Consider the following 14,317-nt stretch of genomic DNA (forward strand, 5'->3'; position numbering starts at 1 on the left):
AAAGAGTGGGACAAGCCACAGGCAGGGGATGCATGAACTGACTTTCTATTACCTGGCTGCGGCACAATGATCAAGGCATCAGTCAATGGTGCTTGTCTGCATTCCTAGTTCCCCTTACACAGGCTCACAGTGCTCTACGCAACCGCATTGTGTGTCTGGCAGCATTCTGCCATCAGCAGCATTCTCTACCGTGTCCACCTGGAGGGGTGTGGGCATTGGTCGGAGTTCCTTGTCAGAGTTTGTGAGTATCATGAGGCTAACCTCTCAACCTTTCAACCCTGTTAATCCTTCATGAAATGTACTCCTGCCATAGGCAGTAGTCAATCCTTTTCAGGGGTAGAAAGGGGAAAGGAAAACCCTAAAAATCAGTGAGGAACCATTATTAAAGCATGTATTATAGTTCTGGTTTGTTATGGATTAGAACCAAAATCCTCAACATTTTGGTCTCCTAATGCAATTCATTCAGCACGACAATACTTAGGTGAGAGCAAACAATGTGATGAGGAACCATAGAGGAAATAATGGTTGTGGCATCTGAGGATGGATCACAAAGGATCCCACCAGAAGAATCAATCGTAGAAACCATAATGTTTTAATAGTGTGAAACCATAAACAGTGCACACAGAAATAGCTGGGAACATGGAAGTGGTATCACCAGTGTCCAGTAATATGATCCGATCACCAAGGCAAGCACAGAATGACCCCTACTAGTGCCAACATCTTGACTGGTCACGTTTGGAAGAACATGTTGACAAAGTGCCAGATCTAGGTGAAGAACAGACCCCTATCCTTCATCACAAAAAAAGAACCAGGAATAATAACTTGGTTCCCACTGTGTACTTGAACAATTTCAATTGCACCATAGATAGCACCTCTACTTCAATTTTTCAAAGAAGAGTTCTGGGCCCTTCTCAGCATTAGGGCCTGTGGCAGTGGTCTCCCTGTATTATGGTTTTGCAGGAAGTGCCCCTAGCTTGATCGAGGAGGGGACTATTTGTAGCGCACTGACCCACCATACCTGCTTGTGGTTGTACCATTGGTACTGCAAACCTCCCGTCTTGGATGTTAATCCCATAAGACCTTACTCCATCTTAAGCAGGACGAGACTCAATTTTCTCTGTTGTTGAAGACTCATTGACATGTCTGGCTTTGATGCAGATGGTCTGTCCTTATCTTTCCAAGAACCTGTAAAAGTGTCAAGTCACTCAGACAATGAATTTGATAGGAATACCTGAGATGAGATCAGTCTGTGCTTTATGCTTTGTTATCTCTATTTCAAGGTCAGACAAGAACAATAATATAAACAGTGTCAGCTAATTGAAGTGTTTTAAACTTATTTGTTTATAAGAATGTGCCTAGCATCATGATGCACATAGGTTATGTCAGACATTCCTGAAGTTATGTCAGAAATGTGCATCTCAGATAGTGCAGCACAGAGAGGTAGAGTTTAGGGTGTTAGGTTATTAGATGACATTTTACCTATGGTAGAAAGGTCAATTTTATTCTCATTGTTCACAACATGTATTTATGTTGTTTTAATACCATTCTGTTTGGTTATTTTAGATGTAATTGTACAGTTCTATATGTGTGATACTGTAGGGAACACAAATTGGTCTTTCAAATGACCATGGCGTTCCTTGATTCCTGTTTAGGGACTGTTAGTAACCCAAAAGCATTGACGCCACTTCAACTATGTTTTGGATGGGGTTCCGCAGGGCTACAATAACCTGTCTTTCACATTCAATCCATGGTGCATTGAGCTAAGTTGAATCGTGTCACCGATGGGTGTGAAAACAGAGTCTTAGTTTACGCAACATCTTGAGACTTACGGGTGGCTGGTAGTTTGGTGTTTCCTACTATAGGTACTACACTATGCAAGTGAACCTGGAAGGGCTAGCACTGAAAGGATGTCATACAGGGATCTGAATCCTGATAGTGTGTTAACCCACATCTAAGCCCAAAAAAGATGGACTGGAATCTTGATGATGGGACATCATTGCTGTAGCCATGCTCTCATGGACAACAAGACTTTGCTGGCTTCGTTGAGACTCAGCACATCCCCACTGAGAATGTAACCACACCTCGTTCTTTACAAAGGGTTTGAGACACCACTAGTTGGATTGTATTACTGAACAACAGAAAGAGGAGACAATAGTTCAAACCATGGAGCCACCGCATAACGAAATGGTTTTGAAGTGAATCTGGTGGGGAGAGGGGGTTAGCCTGTCCTAAGTCAGGAATCTTTGAGCCTTTGCCTGTCTGAAGTCAAGGAGAAACAGGAGCAGCAAATTAAGCATTCTCAATTGTCCCCGTCACAGTTATTGAGTCAAAAAGCAGATTTCCCATACTTCCCAGTTTGATGTGGAGAATAACTAAAAAGCATCTGAATCTATAAAAGGTACAGATGTTCGCTCCCTTAGTGCAACATCGCATGTTGTATCTTCTCTCCCCCCCCTTCCATGCCCCTACGCTTTCCCTTTATCCCATGGAATGGTGGTAACTTGCTGTGATTATTAATGGTGGTGTAGTACACCAGAGAACTAACATTGCCTGAATTTGCAAAAAAAAGCCTGTGTGATTGTATAATATGTGTTTTGCTTGTCAGGACATTGCCTGTACAGCAGATTTAAACCTAAATAATCCAGTTCTGGAAAATGTTCTTGTTGCACAGTTTTACTACTCCTCATTATATTCCTGCAAAAATCTTTGGTAGAGTTATCTGCAATGGGCTATTCAAATGGGTGCTTGAGAACAGGATCCTAAATGCGCACCAGTGTGGATTTTGAGCTGGTATTGGTACAGTGGAACATTGCCTAAATTTGAATTTAATTATTGATAAATATATGGCAGTGAAAGAATCTGTTATCTACCTAGCTTTTATGGACCTCTCAATGGCTTTTGATTGCGTCAACCGGTCCAAGCTGTGGAAATAGCTTTTGGAGATGGGTTTGAGCCATAATTTACTTCATGTGCTAATAGCCTTACACGCTAACACTAAGACCAGGGTGCGGTTTGGGGTGAACAGAGAGGTCACAAGGGAAATAAGTACCTATTTGGGAGTACTCCAAGAGTGTGTACTTGCCCCATTGTTATTTTTCTTATATATACATAACCATGCCCATGAACTTAATTTGAGTGCGTCTGACATCCCATAAATTATTGGAACCCAGCTGCTCATGCCGTTCTTATGGCCCCTACTCCAACAGCCCTGCATAAGCTAATGCACTCTTTTGTGCACTATATGGCTAGTCTGGATTTGACAACAAATTATTCTAAATCTCTTATTATGACTTGTAGCCTTAAGCCTTAAGCACACAAAATCAGTGACTATACTGGTCAATGAGTATCGCCTGAGAAGTATTGGCAATTTTCCCTATCTCTGTGTATCTTTCAGTGCAACTGTTTCGTGGGCACCAAATATTTCAATATGTTGAGCGAAACTGGCAAGGTCGGTAGGCGCCCTTCTCAGTCTACCTTACTCTATGAGGGGTAGGGCGCTTAAACCAATGGTTCAAGTATATTGTGCGTAATGTGTCCGTATAGAGGCTTACAGGGCTGAAGTGTGGGACATAAATTAATATGAGATCCTACAAAGTATGGAGAATTGCTTCCTGAGGAAATTATTAAATGTCCTGGTTTCGAGTCCTCACTATGTCTGCCATAAGGAGTTGGGGATTATTTATTTAAGTGATCATATTAGTATGAAACCTCCCATATTGTGGCTTTCCGTGTGGAAGAAAGAGGAGGCTGCACTTACTAGGGAAATCATAATGGATTGTATGATAAGGGATCTTCGTTACCATGGCTGGGATATGCCAAAAGGTCCTTTGCATCAATTGACTTGCCTCACGGTTTTACAGACAGGGTAGCTTGCATTGGGGTGAGTAGTAAATTGGTGTGGGCATCTTTATTAGTGCAGCGGCAACTGGAAAGGGAGGAGTTAGAAGGCACTGCACTATGTGTGGCAGGTTGCATGGACCTAGGTCCTGATATATTGCAAACTAGTTATTTGTGGCTTGTTAAAGGTCAATGGGTATGCTCTCTACTGTTTCGGTTCAGGGTGGGTATGAGTATGTTTTTGCTCAGTTTCCCCTGAGGGTATCAGCATGATCTAGAATGTCAGTGCTGTCCTTGTGATGGAAGTTCCAAACTAACAATGTTGCACTTTCTGTTTTTTTGGGGTTTGCATAACATTTTTACAAGAAGGCATTTGGTATCTTTTTAAAAACAAACAGGAGCCATAGGAGCTGCACTAGGGCATTGATTTACCTCCAACACCTGTCAGATGAACAGACTTGTCAATGTGTCAGTTATTTTCTTTGTTTTACAGTGAGATCCCATAGTACTATGTCCCCGGATTAAGCACCCCACTATTGTATGATGATTTTATGCAAAAGATGCAAAAGCAAGAACTGAAGACCAGAGACGGACTTGGCGCCAACCGTTCCAGCCTGCCTGCTAACTCTGACAATCGTGCCTAAGTCGCCTCGTCCTCCAGCTGCTGAAACTTTCAAAAGTCCAGGAAGATTTCTAGCCTTCACCCGAGTGCAAAAGAACTCCCGTGGAATAATGGAGCTGCTTCCCTGCATCCTTGCAGGCATCCAAGAACCACAGAAGAGGATGCCGGACCGCCAAAACCTGATGCCAGACAGTACCACTGCACCTGAGATTCCCAGCCAGTGTTGAAATGGGCCAACAATGCCAGCGTGGTCCCCAGCCTCTTCAGAGACAAAGTCCACCATGGGTTGCCCCACTGCATCCTCCACACCGACGCCTGCAGCCTCTTGGTGCAGGCCCCCCTCAACCACAACCACCTAGAGTGACGACAACCCCACAGTCCACTGCACCTCTGCACCCGGAAACCCCAGACCAAGGAGAAGAACACCACCGGTGTATGTGCATCACCCAGGTTCGTGAGACTTGAGCCCACTTGTTGATTCACCCGGACTGGTTCCCCAAGTTCACACCTGCAGCTTGTTTCTGTGGTTTCTCTTCCACTGCAACTGCCACCAGTGATGGACATCCGACGGTTCAAGAACCCTCTGCACCCGATGCCCCAGACTGAGGAGGAGAGGACCATTGGTGTCCCTACATCCCCGAGCATTGCAAGACCTGAGCCCACTCGGTGGCTCACCCTGATGGGACACCCAGTCCTAACGTGCAGCCTCTTTTCAACTGGACCAATCCCCGTTGACTAATATTGGGCACCTGACTCTGTACTACACCTCTGCACCCAGGCGCCCCAGTGCCGCATGGTGTCACCTGCTGGTATGGCCCGGTCCCTTGCCCAATAGTCACCTGCAGTCCAGGAGACTGGTCCCATAAATTGCTGTACTATACCTGTTTTCTGTATTTGTTTTTCCTCCATAGAATAACATTGCAGCTTCCAAGAATTGCACTGTGTCGACTTTTCTAAACTGTAAATATTTCCCTTGAAAACCATACATACCTGATCGTATTGATTCTGGTGCCAAAACATATATAAAGACACTTGTTTGGAAGTACGGTCTGCCCAGTTTGTAACGCACCTACTGAAAATTTGCCCTATGTATTTTTTGTCTGCCCCGCTTATGTAATCCCTCGCAGGAAGTGGCTTGCACCAGCCTGCAGGCTGATGGGAGTCTGTAGGTCTGCTATAGCTCAACAAATTCTTAAATCAAATACTGATCATGTTTTAGTTACTGCTGTCACTAAATTTCTTGGAGCTATGTGGATCAATAGAGCAAAGATTTTATCTTCTTCATGTGAAGTTGCCCTGTATGTATAGTTTTACATAATTGCAGGTTGCCTTCCCAATGATGGACATGGTTCAGCACATTTCATGGAATGAATTTTTAATTAGTGAGTGTATTTCTAATACCACTGTGCTGTTGGGCCAAAAAAGCTGTGCAGTGACTGTGTTGGATCTGTGGTCCAAATTTGCGAATCTTTGCAACCGACTCCGTAAATTATCTAGAGAAGTGCTTCTCCTCTCAGTACTGTATTTGTTGTTGATCGCTGAACAAACAATTGCATTTTGCACAGATTTATAACTTTCAGTCTTTTATGTGTATGGTGTCAGAGAAATCTGTGCGCAATTTTATATTTAAATTCTGGGCCCCTGAGTATTTATTATTGCATGAATTGGTTTTTATCTTTGTCTTAACTTATTTTTTAATGCATATGTAATGTGATGGTTTTTATTCATGTATGTTTTGAGCTTTTATCGTACTAGTTACCTAAATAAAGCTTATTTGAATTGAATTGAAGATACTTGTTATTTTTGTAAATTGATGTGGATCTCCTTATTGAGTGGTGTGTTTCATTTATTGACTGCATGTGTATTTGCAGATCGATCACACTACCCCTAAAAAGTGTCCACTACTATGGGAACCCCTGCACTCTTTGCACAATGTATCGCATTTGATATACCATATAAAGAGGCAGCTACCTACAGCACATGCTGCAGAAGAAAATATTTTGAAAATGAACTAGCAAGAGTTGCCATATAAATCACTCTTGTGTGTTGAGAAATCTGAGGCCTCTAGCAAAATGTATTTAAAAGAGCTGCTTATTTGTGATGTATTTACTGCCTGGCATCATTACCTGGAAGGGACACACCAATCTTTATTTTTATCAAAAGTTCATCAAACTGTGATAGTCTTTAAATCAGAACAATATACCGACCAGAAGTAGAAATGTTAGATGTTTTTGTAGGGTTTTCTTTCAATATTTGTTTCAGATCATGCCATCAAAAAACCGTGGTTGATGTTTTGTTCCAAATGCATCATGATATTGACAAAATGATTCAAAGTACTCATCTGATCATACAATGGAAAAAGTATTGGCAAGAGCTGTCAGTTAAAGAAGTTGAGTTTGGTATTCCTGTACACTACAGACACCAGAACATTTCCTAAAGGACCAGACTTCACATGAAGAATATGACAGTTTGTTGTTTTATCAAAATGTTCTTTGTATCCCCAAATGGTGCAATGGTTAACCAATACCAGTCCGTCCAGAAATCCCAAAAACTCTGGACATAGTGCCTAGGTCTGCATGGTTGAATGGATGAAATTAAATTAAGACAACTACATTTCTCACAGCGAGGTTTATAGCAAGTGTTAATCCAATTAAACTTCAGTAGTATCACATCTAACCCTTCCTGGATCACCAGGTGTGGGACACCCTTTCTGTGGTTTTTCTACCAGATCTTCCATAGTTTAAAATCGTTGATAGTGCACCTCTTGATAAAGATGGCCTGCCTCATCACTCTGCATATGTGCTTAAAACATTTGTGAATAGTATATGCTGTCCTCATGCTTTCCCTTCAACCATCATGTTGTATTTTGAATTCTTGTTTGCGTCATGTTTCTGAAAATACAAACATGACCATTTAAAATATGAATTTAAATTTCTTGATCACTTTCCATTCCCAGTGCAATAGTTAGTCGGAATATGCCAACCAAATTATCAGGCAATAGCTTCAGTGTTACTATTTTAATGACAAGATGCTGTGTTGCTGATTATCTACAGTTAGCTGAGATTTCTCTTAATAGTCTCTGGTAGTCAGCCACAAAGTTAGCTCTGTTTTTGCTATGCAGATTATAATCCAATGATATACCTTAAATTATATAAACACTGCAAACAGAGACAATGCATTCATTGCAATTAAGTACTTGTGCAGACTATTTCACTGATTTGCTCCAGGTTAAAGAACGTATGAATACATTTGCAGAGTTTTGGCCAGCTGAAAGTCTACCATTTTAGGAATAGGTACACACACATAAATGATTTTCATGGGCTGATGTGGTTATGCTGTGGGATTTTTGCAAATCACATAAAAGCTATAAGGTCCAATGTGTAAAGGGAAACGTACAAGAAGTAGATTTATGATTTGTAAATGAATTGGGCCCAATTATCTAAAATTGATGGATACTGTAAAGTAGGAAACTGTTTTATTGTTTGGATGGCTCAATCTGAAAAAAGGCTATAATTAGCAGACAGTATACATCTATTTACGACATCCACTGCAATGAAAGAGATCCCTAACATAACACAGGATATAATCCCTGCATAGAAGACGCAGCATTTTAAAGTTCTGTTTCTTGAACAAAGGGTGCTTACCTTTCTTGCATGATTGTTCTGTATTCCTTTTTCCAGAAATCCTTGAAGTCTGTGGTGAATTCATCCCAGAGACTGAAGAAAGCGTGTATTGAGACTTCTTTCTCTCCCATTTTTGGCTTCATGTAGAAATAGGTGGCAGTTTCTAAGAAACTGTCAATGGTTAATATAAAAATAAATTAGCCTTTACCATATCAACAAACCTTGTACAGAAGGTGCATTAATTAACAACTTTCCAAGAATAAAGTTCCACAGAAGGTGCATACATTAACAACTTTCCAAGAGTTTTAATACCCCTTGATAGTCATATCAATGGCATGCAGGTGATGAACTGGTGACAGGCTACCTCTTTAAGTTTCAATATCCCTCTGTGTTAGTACTAGGACACCTGCCAGATTCCAATAAATCAGTGAGACAGAAGCTAACAAGTTGAAGTGTGCAGATATCACAAGTGTATGGTTATCCTATTTTTCTTTTTTAATATTTCCGGATCTTTTAAAATGTTTGAGAAAACGTAACAAATGTGCTGCAGATTGTGAGTACATTTTGACACATTCTTACTTGCATTGTTTAAATTAAGATTGAAATAGATTTCTGTAGTGCAAAAACAAATTTCCAAAGCAGCTGTTTTTTTTAAAAATAAAAACGAATTATCTTGAAGTGCAGGGAGCTTTTTCCCTGTGCCCTGATGTCATCAATTTATTCCCCTGCCTGAGACCTGCAGGCCTAGCGTGGCAGTCCTGGGCTTTGAAATCTAGTGATGGTGGCCCGCTCTAAGTAGAGCAAGACTATTGTTACTGTGATATGAATGCTCTGGCCATGATGAGTGGTGGCAGCTGATGCTCTATTACTGGAAACCCTGCTGTTTCCCCACATTTAACTGGGATGGGAGACCGATGAGTTTGGTGGACCAACATCCATCTTGTTTTAGCAGATGTTCTGCCTCTACCAATCACTAAACAGCCATCTTTGAGACTACTGTTGCCCAGGTATTCTCCAGCAGCCTTTCCGTGTAGGCAAAGCACACTTTTGACTTCTAAAAATGATCTGTTAATACACTCTACAAACATATTCTTGCAGATATTAAGACTCTACATGGTTCTCTCAGTAAGGAGAACACATCCCTAAAATATAATACGTTAACAATGAGGTTATCAAGAAGTGTTTTCACCTGAGTAATTGTGCTTTCCCTTCTGCCCCCTCATCATTATACAATAATGTTAGTAGACTGTACATTTGCCAGCCCTTAATATGTTCAATGGACAGGTCTTTTAAAGATGTCAGGTGCAAGGGGTGTGGTTTACCACTTTGACAAAACCCCCAGAGGAGGGTGAAACACTAGAGTTAACTTTTTGGGGAGGGTCTGTTTTTAACCATGACTATTTTGGATTTACGCAGGATTTACACCAAGAGTCTCCTACGATTGAATGGCCATGGATGAATTGGGATTAAAATATTTTTGGCCTGGTACAAAAATCCCATTTATCCTGGATTGGTGTGGATTTGTGATGCACTATATTCTAAATTGTACCTCCTTTGAAAGACTTCCACCTTAATATATAAAAAAAATCAGATGAATGCATCTTCACTGAATGCATGTGTGTAATTGCAAACATTCCTCTCACCTTGTATGTACTTCTGCCAAAAACTTTTCTGCGGCTTCTTGCTCAATTTTTGCTGCACAGAAATAAACACAATTTACGTTGTCAATGGATATAAACTAAAATGTGCACATAAAGGCAATATTTATGTACTAAGTGGGGTTTTTACGTAAATAAAAGAAACCATATCAATATCTGATTGATGGCATCTGTATTTACAGACGAATATAGCAACCTTAAAACTTTTCAGCAGCCAATCCAATTTCAATATTAGCAGCCAGTGCCGAGATTAGCAGCGAACATGTGTTTTGCGGGTGACTCCGCTTCTTCATGGCCTTCAATCACAAGAACAACAATTTATTTTATGCTCCTCTAAAGAAAAGTGCTAAAAACGAATCTTCCTCTGCATCAGGATGGCGTCCCGTTTAGTTTAATAGATAAGTCAATCTTTTGTTGTATTAATAAACAATTCATATGTGGAAATAGAGTATTTTCATGAAACTCCCAATCCCTTATAGCAGCTTCCATAATTCAATGAGAACAGTAAACACTAGTGCTATCTAAAACAATTATGTATTCCCTTCAGTGTCTTGACATATTGACGAATGACACATCTCACAGAGGACTGGTTTGTGGTTTCTGGATTACTATGTATCCACCTTGACACAGGGAATATATACTCGTTTTGGCCCTGAAGAAATGGGGTCATCCGCGAAACATAAATTGCTGGATCTGAATCAGTGTAAGCATATTATAAGAGCAGATTCATGGAATAATCAATTCTTTTTATGATACATTGCTATCTCTAGATTTTTTTGATATTGAATAAGCTTGTGTTATAGTTTAATCCTTCCTGGAATTTCTACTATTTATTTAAACTGTGATAGGTGGACTTTTTCTGTTCTCCCTCGGGAAGAGGATAGCAGGGCCACCTTGCCTGACTCAAAACCCCGTATCTGTATTGCAAACTGCTTTTTATGGTGGCTTAAAATGAGGCCTTTAGTTTCATACTGAATTGAATTGCGAACCATTTCTCACTGCCGGCATTATTCACAAATGAAAAGGCAAAACAGTCAGTAAATTATTGTTAACCATATATTCGGAATACATTTCAAAGTTTTAAGGATTCACACAGAATCACAGAGGTAATCCTCGTCATCTGTGATAACTGTCTTTTTCCAGGAGTAAAATATCCCCTTGCATAATTTCACCAAATGTACAATTCCACAATGGGGCTGCAAAGTCCATTTGCATATTTACATTTTTTCCTTCATGGGAAATACATTTTTACCAATGGACAAACTCTTTTCTTTACACCTTTATTGATTATGAATTTCTTCTTTCTTCTTCCTTCTCCCCACTCCCATAGTACAGTCAAATTACTGTCACTAATACATTTAAAATGGAAAATTCCCAAAAAGCTCAGGGGAATATTTATGGCCCCAGTTGCGTCGCCCTTGCACCACGCAGCATGGTGCATGCATAATGCAACTCTTAAGGCAGATTTATGAAGCCACAAAAAGCCACCTTAAGGTGGCCTTGCGTTGGTTCATATTTCTGGAGTAACACAACACAGCACAAATCACTGTGTTGCATTACTCTGCCCTGGGAAGGCGTTCCATGAGCGTTGCATGAGCATGCAACTCCCATGGATTTTGACACATTCCTAGATTTGCCAGAACTGGTAAACCTGGGAATGACCCAAAATGCTACCCCTTCCCAGGGGTGGTGTAACAAGGAGAAATATACTTATTTCTCCTTGTTGCTTCACTTTTCTATGTGTGCTGCATTCTGTAGCATACATAGAGGAATGTGCCCCAGGGGATTGTTTTTGTGCAGGAAGGTGCCCCTTCCTCCAGAAAAACCACCCTGCTTGCAATGCAAGCACCCTTGCACCATGGTGCAAGAGTGCCTGCGCTGGCGCTAGGCAGCCAAAAGGGTGTTAGTGCAGGGGAAAAGGTAGTAATGCACCGTATTGACCTAAATATGGCGCAATCCTGCCCTTTCACTGTCATGCAGTGCAGCGCAGCAAGGTGACTTGATGCGCTGTACTGCGTGACTTGGCCTACATATGTCCCTCAGTCTTTAAATTAGGTTGCGGTACCAGCTACCAGAAAGGGATTCTTTGTGCAATGTAGGTGCTGAAAAATATAAATGGGGTCTCTCTGTTCCTTTATCATAATTGTGCTGTTAAAGAAACCGGAAAGTCTGTTTGATTTATACTTTACAATTAATATTTTGTATTGCACCATATAACGTGCGGTGTGTCGCATTACTGTGAAAATTGATTGTGATGATGTGTAGGAGGGTTCACGTCCATGCATCTCTGAGGAGGATGTTGCATGCTCTCTAACTAATCTGTTCATAGCAAAGTTGCACATCACAAAGCCCTCAAACACGACATGGAAAGAAATCTCATTAACATAGGGTGTATCATAGCAGTCTTGATATGGCGATTCAGTTCAAGGCCTTTTCCAGCAAAGTTCACCATCCTTTGTTACATTTTCATATATGTGGTCTGATTACAGGTAGCATGGTAACTAGGTAAAATTTACTGCATCCTGGTAGTGCCTAAACTGATTAATAACCTTTAGAATATGTTTCAGCACTGATTCCTGCATTATTTCCTCACAATCTATCCCATTTTCTCAGCACAGATTTCATGAGATTATACATGAGAAAAGGCATGCATGGAAAATATTGGGAATGCAGTGTTCCTACATAACATATAATTCACGGTGCTGCTGGATCACAACTAGAGGTATATATATATATATATGCAATAATTCAGTCCATATTAGTGCGAGTTGGCACGTAGTTGTGAAGGCAAATATAAGTCAAACAGAAACATGGTCTGCATGCTCATTTACCAACAACATACTAAGTAATGAAAGAAGTAGGATGATGAACTTCTGGATACAATGCTTCCTCTTATGTTGTCTCACTAAATTACGTCAGTTCTAGGAAATTGTAACCTGTGGATTGATCAAGAAGAGGATCACATAACAACTAATGTCTAGAGGACTGAGCAAGCGATTAGGTTATCTCAAACTGTATTTACACCATCTTAAACATAAGGGATACCTATTCAATTGAATTCTAATTCACATTATTGCTATACAATATATTCAAACAATTGAAGGTGGGAATGTTCAAACAACTTTATTTTTTTCCGCTGAGAAAATATGTCAGAAAATCAATAGCATGAATGGTAATTCTTACTGCAAAAATTAGAAAAAATTACATTCTTTTTCAGAGAATTGCTGATGGGAAAATATTTTCTTTAAAAAAATGGACCATTTTCTATCACATCTTACTGATTGACACCTTGTCAATAAATGTGTTAAGAAAAGAGAAGCAAATAAAAATATCTGGTTTACACTTGAGCTAAAAATGGAAAAATGAATGCCAGTTGCCTGTGTTGCTTCTTCTCTCCGACTCCCCATCCTCTCTGTCTGTGTTGTCCTTCCCTGTTGCCTCCCACCATCCTAAAGTCTGTGTTTCTCCTTCCCTTCCACCTTCCACCCTCCCGTTGTCTATGTTGCCATATACTGTAAGGAAAAAAAGCACAAAGATGTGGCCTGCAGCACTTTTTTTACTGTCCAGCTGTCCCTGTTGCTTTTTCTCTCCCTCCCATTGTCCAGTTGCCCGTACCCTCAAAACCTCACTACTGCTGTCCATGTTGCCAACTCCCACCCGCCATGAGAATAAAAATGCTATGAGGTGGCCAGCACTGGTCTCATCATGGCATTTTGCTTCTAACCTTTAGGCATTCTATACAGCAGCCGCCCTGCTGTACAACATGGTTAAAATATATTGGCAAAGTCAATAGCTCACTCATATGTGAGACCTATTGGTTTTGCCAGTGCTTGTTACTAAAAGTCCTGGAGAAGGCTGCAACCCTTTAAGTTCAATCGTATATTGAGGGCAACACTACTGTAAGAGATGCTGTAGTTTGTTAGCTATACAGTGGGAATAGAACCGACTGGAGTTCGCCCAGTCTCTTGAAGCTTCTGATGACGATACATGTGTACACAACCTCAGGAGCACAGTCAAACAAAACAAATCAGTAATTTGTTAAAGAATAAGTGCAAGGGCAAACGTTTTGCTCAGATGCCCACAACCAAAGCTATTGAATGTTGGTGTGCTGACTACCAAGGCTGAGTAGTCTTGAATCCACCTCATGCCTCTTTCATCCTCCACCAGACACAATTTGCCACTTTTTCTCACTTTTGTGGGTTCTTTCATCCTGTTTTTCTCTCTTTGTCACTGTTTTTCTGTCTTTCTCTTCCTCCTACTTTCCCCCTTGTATATTTTTCCTGTTTTGCTTGGGGTCAAAGTCCCATAAAACAAAATAAGTGATGGACCCCAAATGTGAGTGACTGTGGGCACTAACTGCACCTACCGGCTCCAATTAGACTCTGGTCTTAGCAGGATGTCCTTTGCTCAGCCCTGTACACTATCACCAAGAGCTGGGTTTAAGTGCGTTTATGAGGCCAGCATGTTTTCATACTAGAGACTTGGTTGCAAGAGAACTGCAGCACAAAAGTAGTAACACACAGTAAAGTGTAATAAACATATTTATCTTCAATTATGTAAATTGAGAGGAGCAAACA

At 40.7% G+C, this 14,317-nt stretch overlaps 1 protein-coding gene across 2 annotated transcripts in view; it reads right to left on the bottom strand.

The window, feature by feature from the left end:
• Positions 1 to 14,317, bottom strand: part of FMN2 (formin 2) — a 621,781-nt gene that overhangs the window by 80,814 nt on the left and 526,650 nt on the right. The window contains exons 15-16 of one of the 2 annotated variants that reach the window (XM_069234681.1): positions 9,726 to 9,777; positions 8,104 to 8,253 (exon numbers count right to left, since the gene is read on the bottom strand). In XM_069234681.1, the coding sequence (XP_069090782.1) occupies positions 8,104 to 8,253; positions 9,726 to 9,777 (202 nt within the window). Of the gene's footprint in view, positions 1 to 8,099; positions 8,254 to 9,725; positions 9,778 to 14,317 lie in introns of those variants that run through there. The other variant, XM_069234682.1, reaches the window with a different exon arrangement.

This window comes from Pleurodeles waltl, chromosome 5, assembly GCF_031143425.1.
Source record: "Pleurodeles waltl isolate 20211129_DDA chromosome 5, aPleWal1.hap1.20221129, whole genome shotgun sequence".
NCBI lineage: Eukaryota > Metazoa > Chordata > Amphibia > Caudata > Salamandridae > Pleurodeles > Pleurodeles waltl.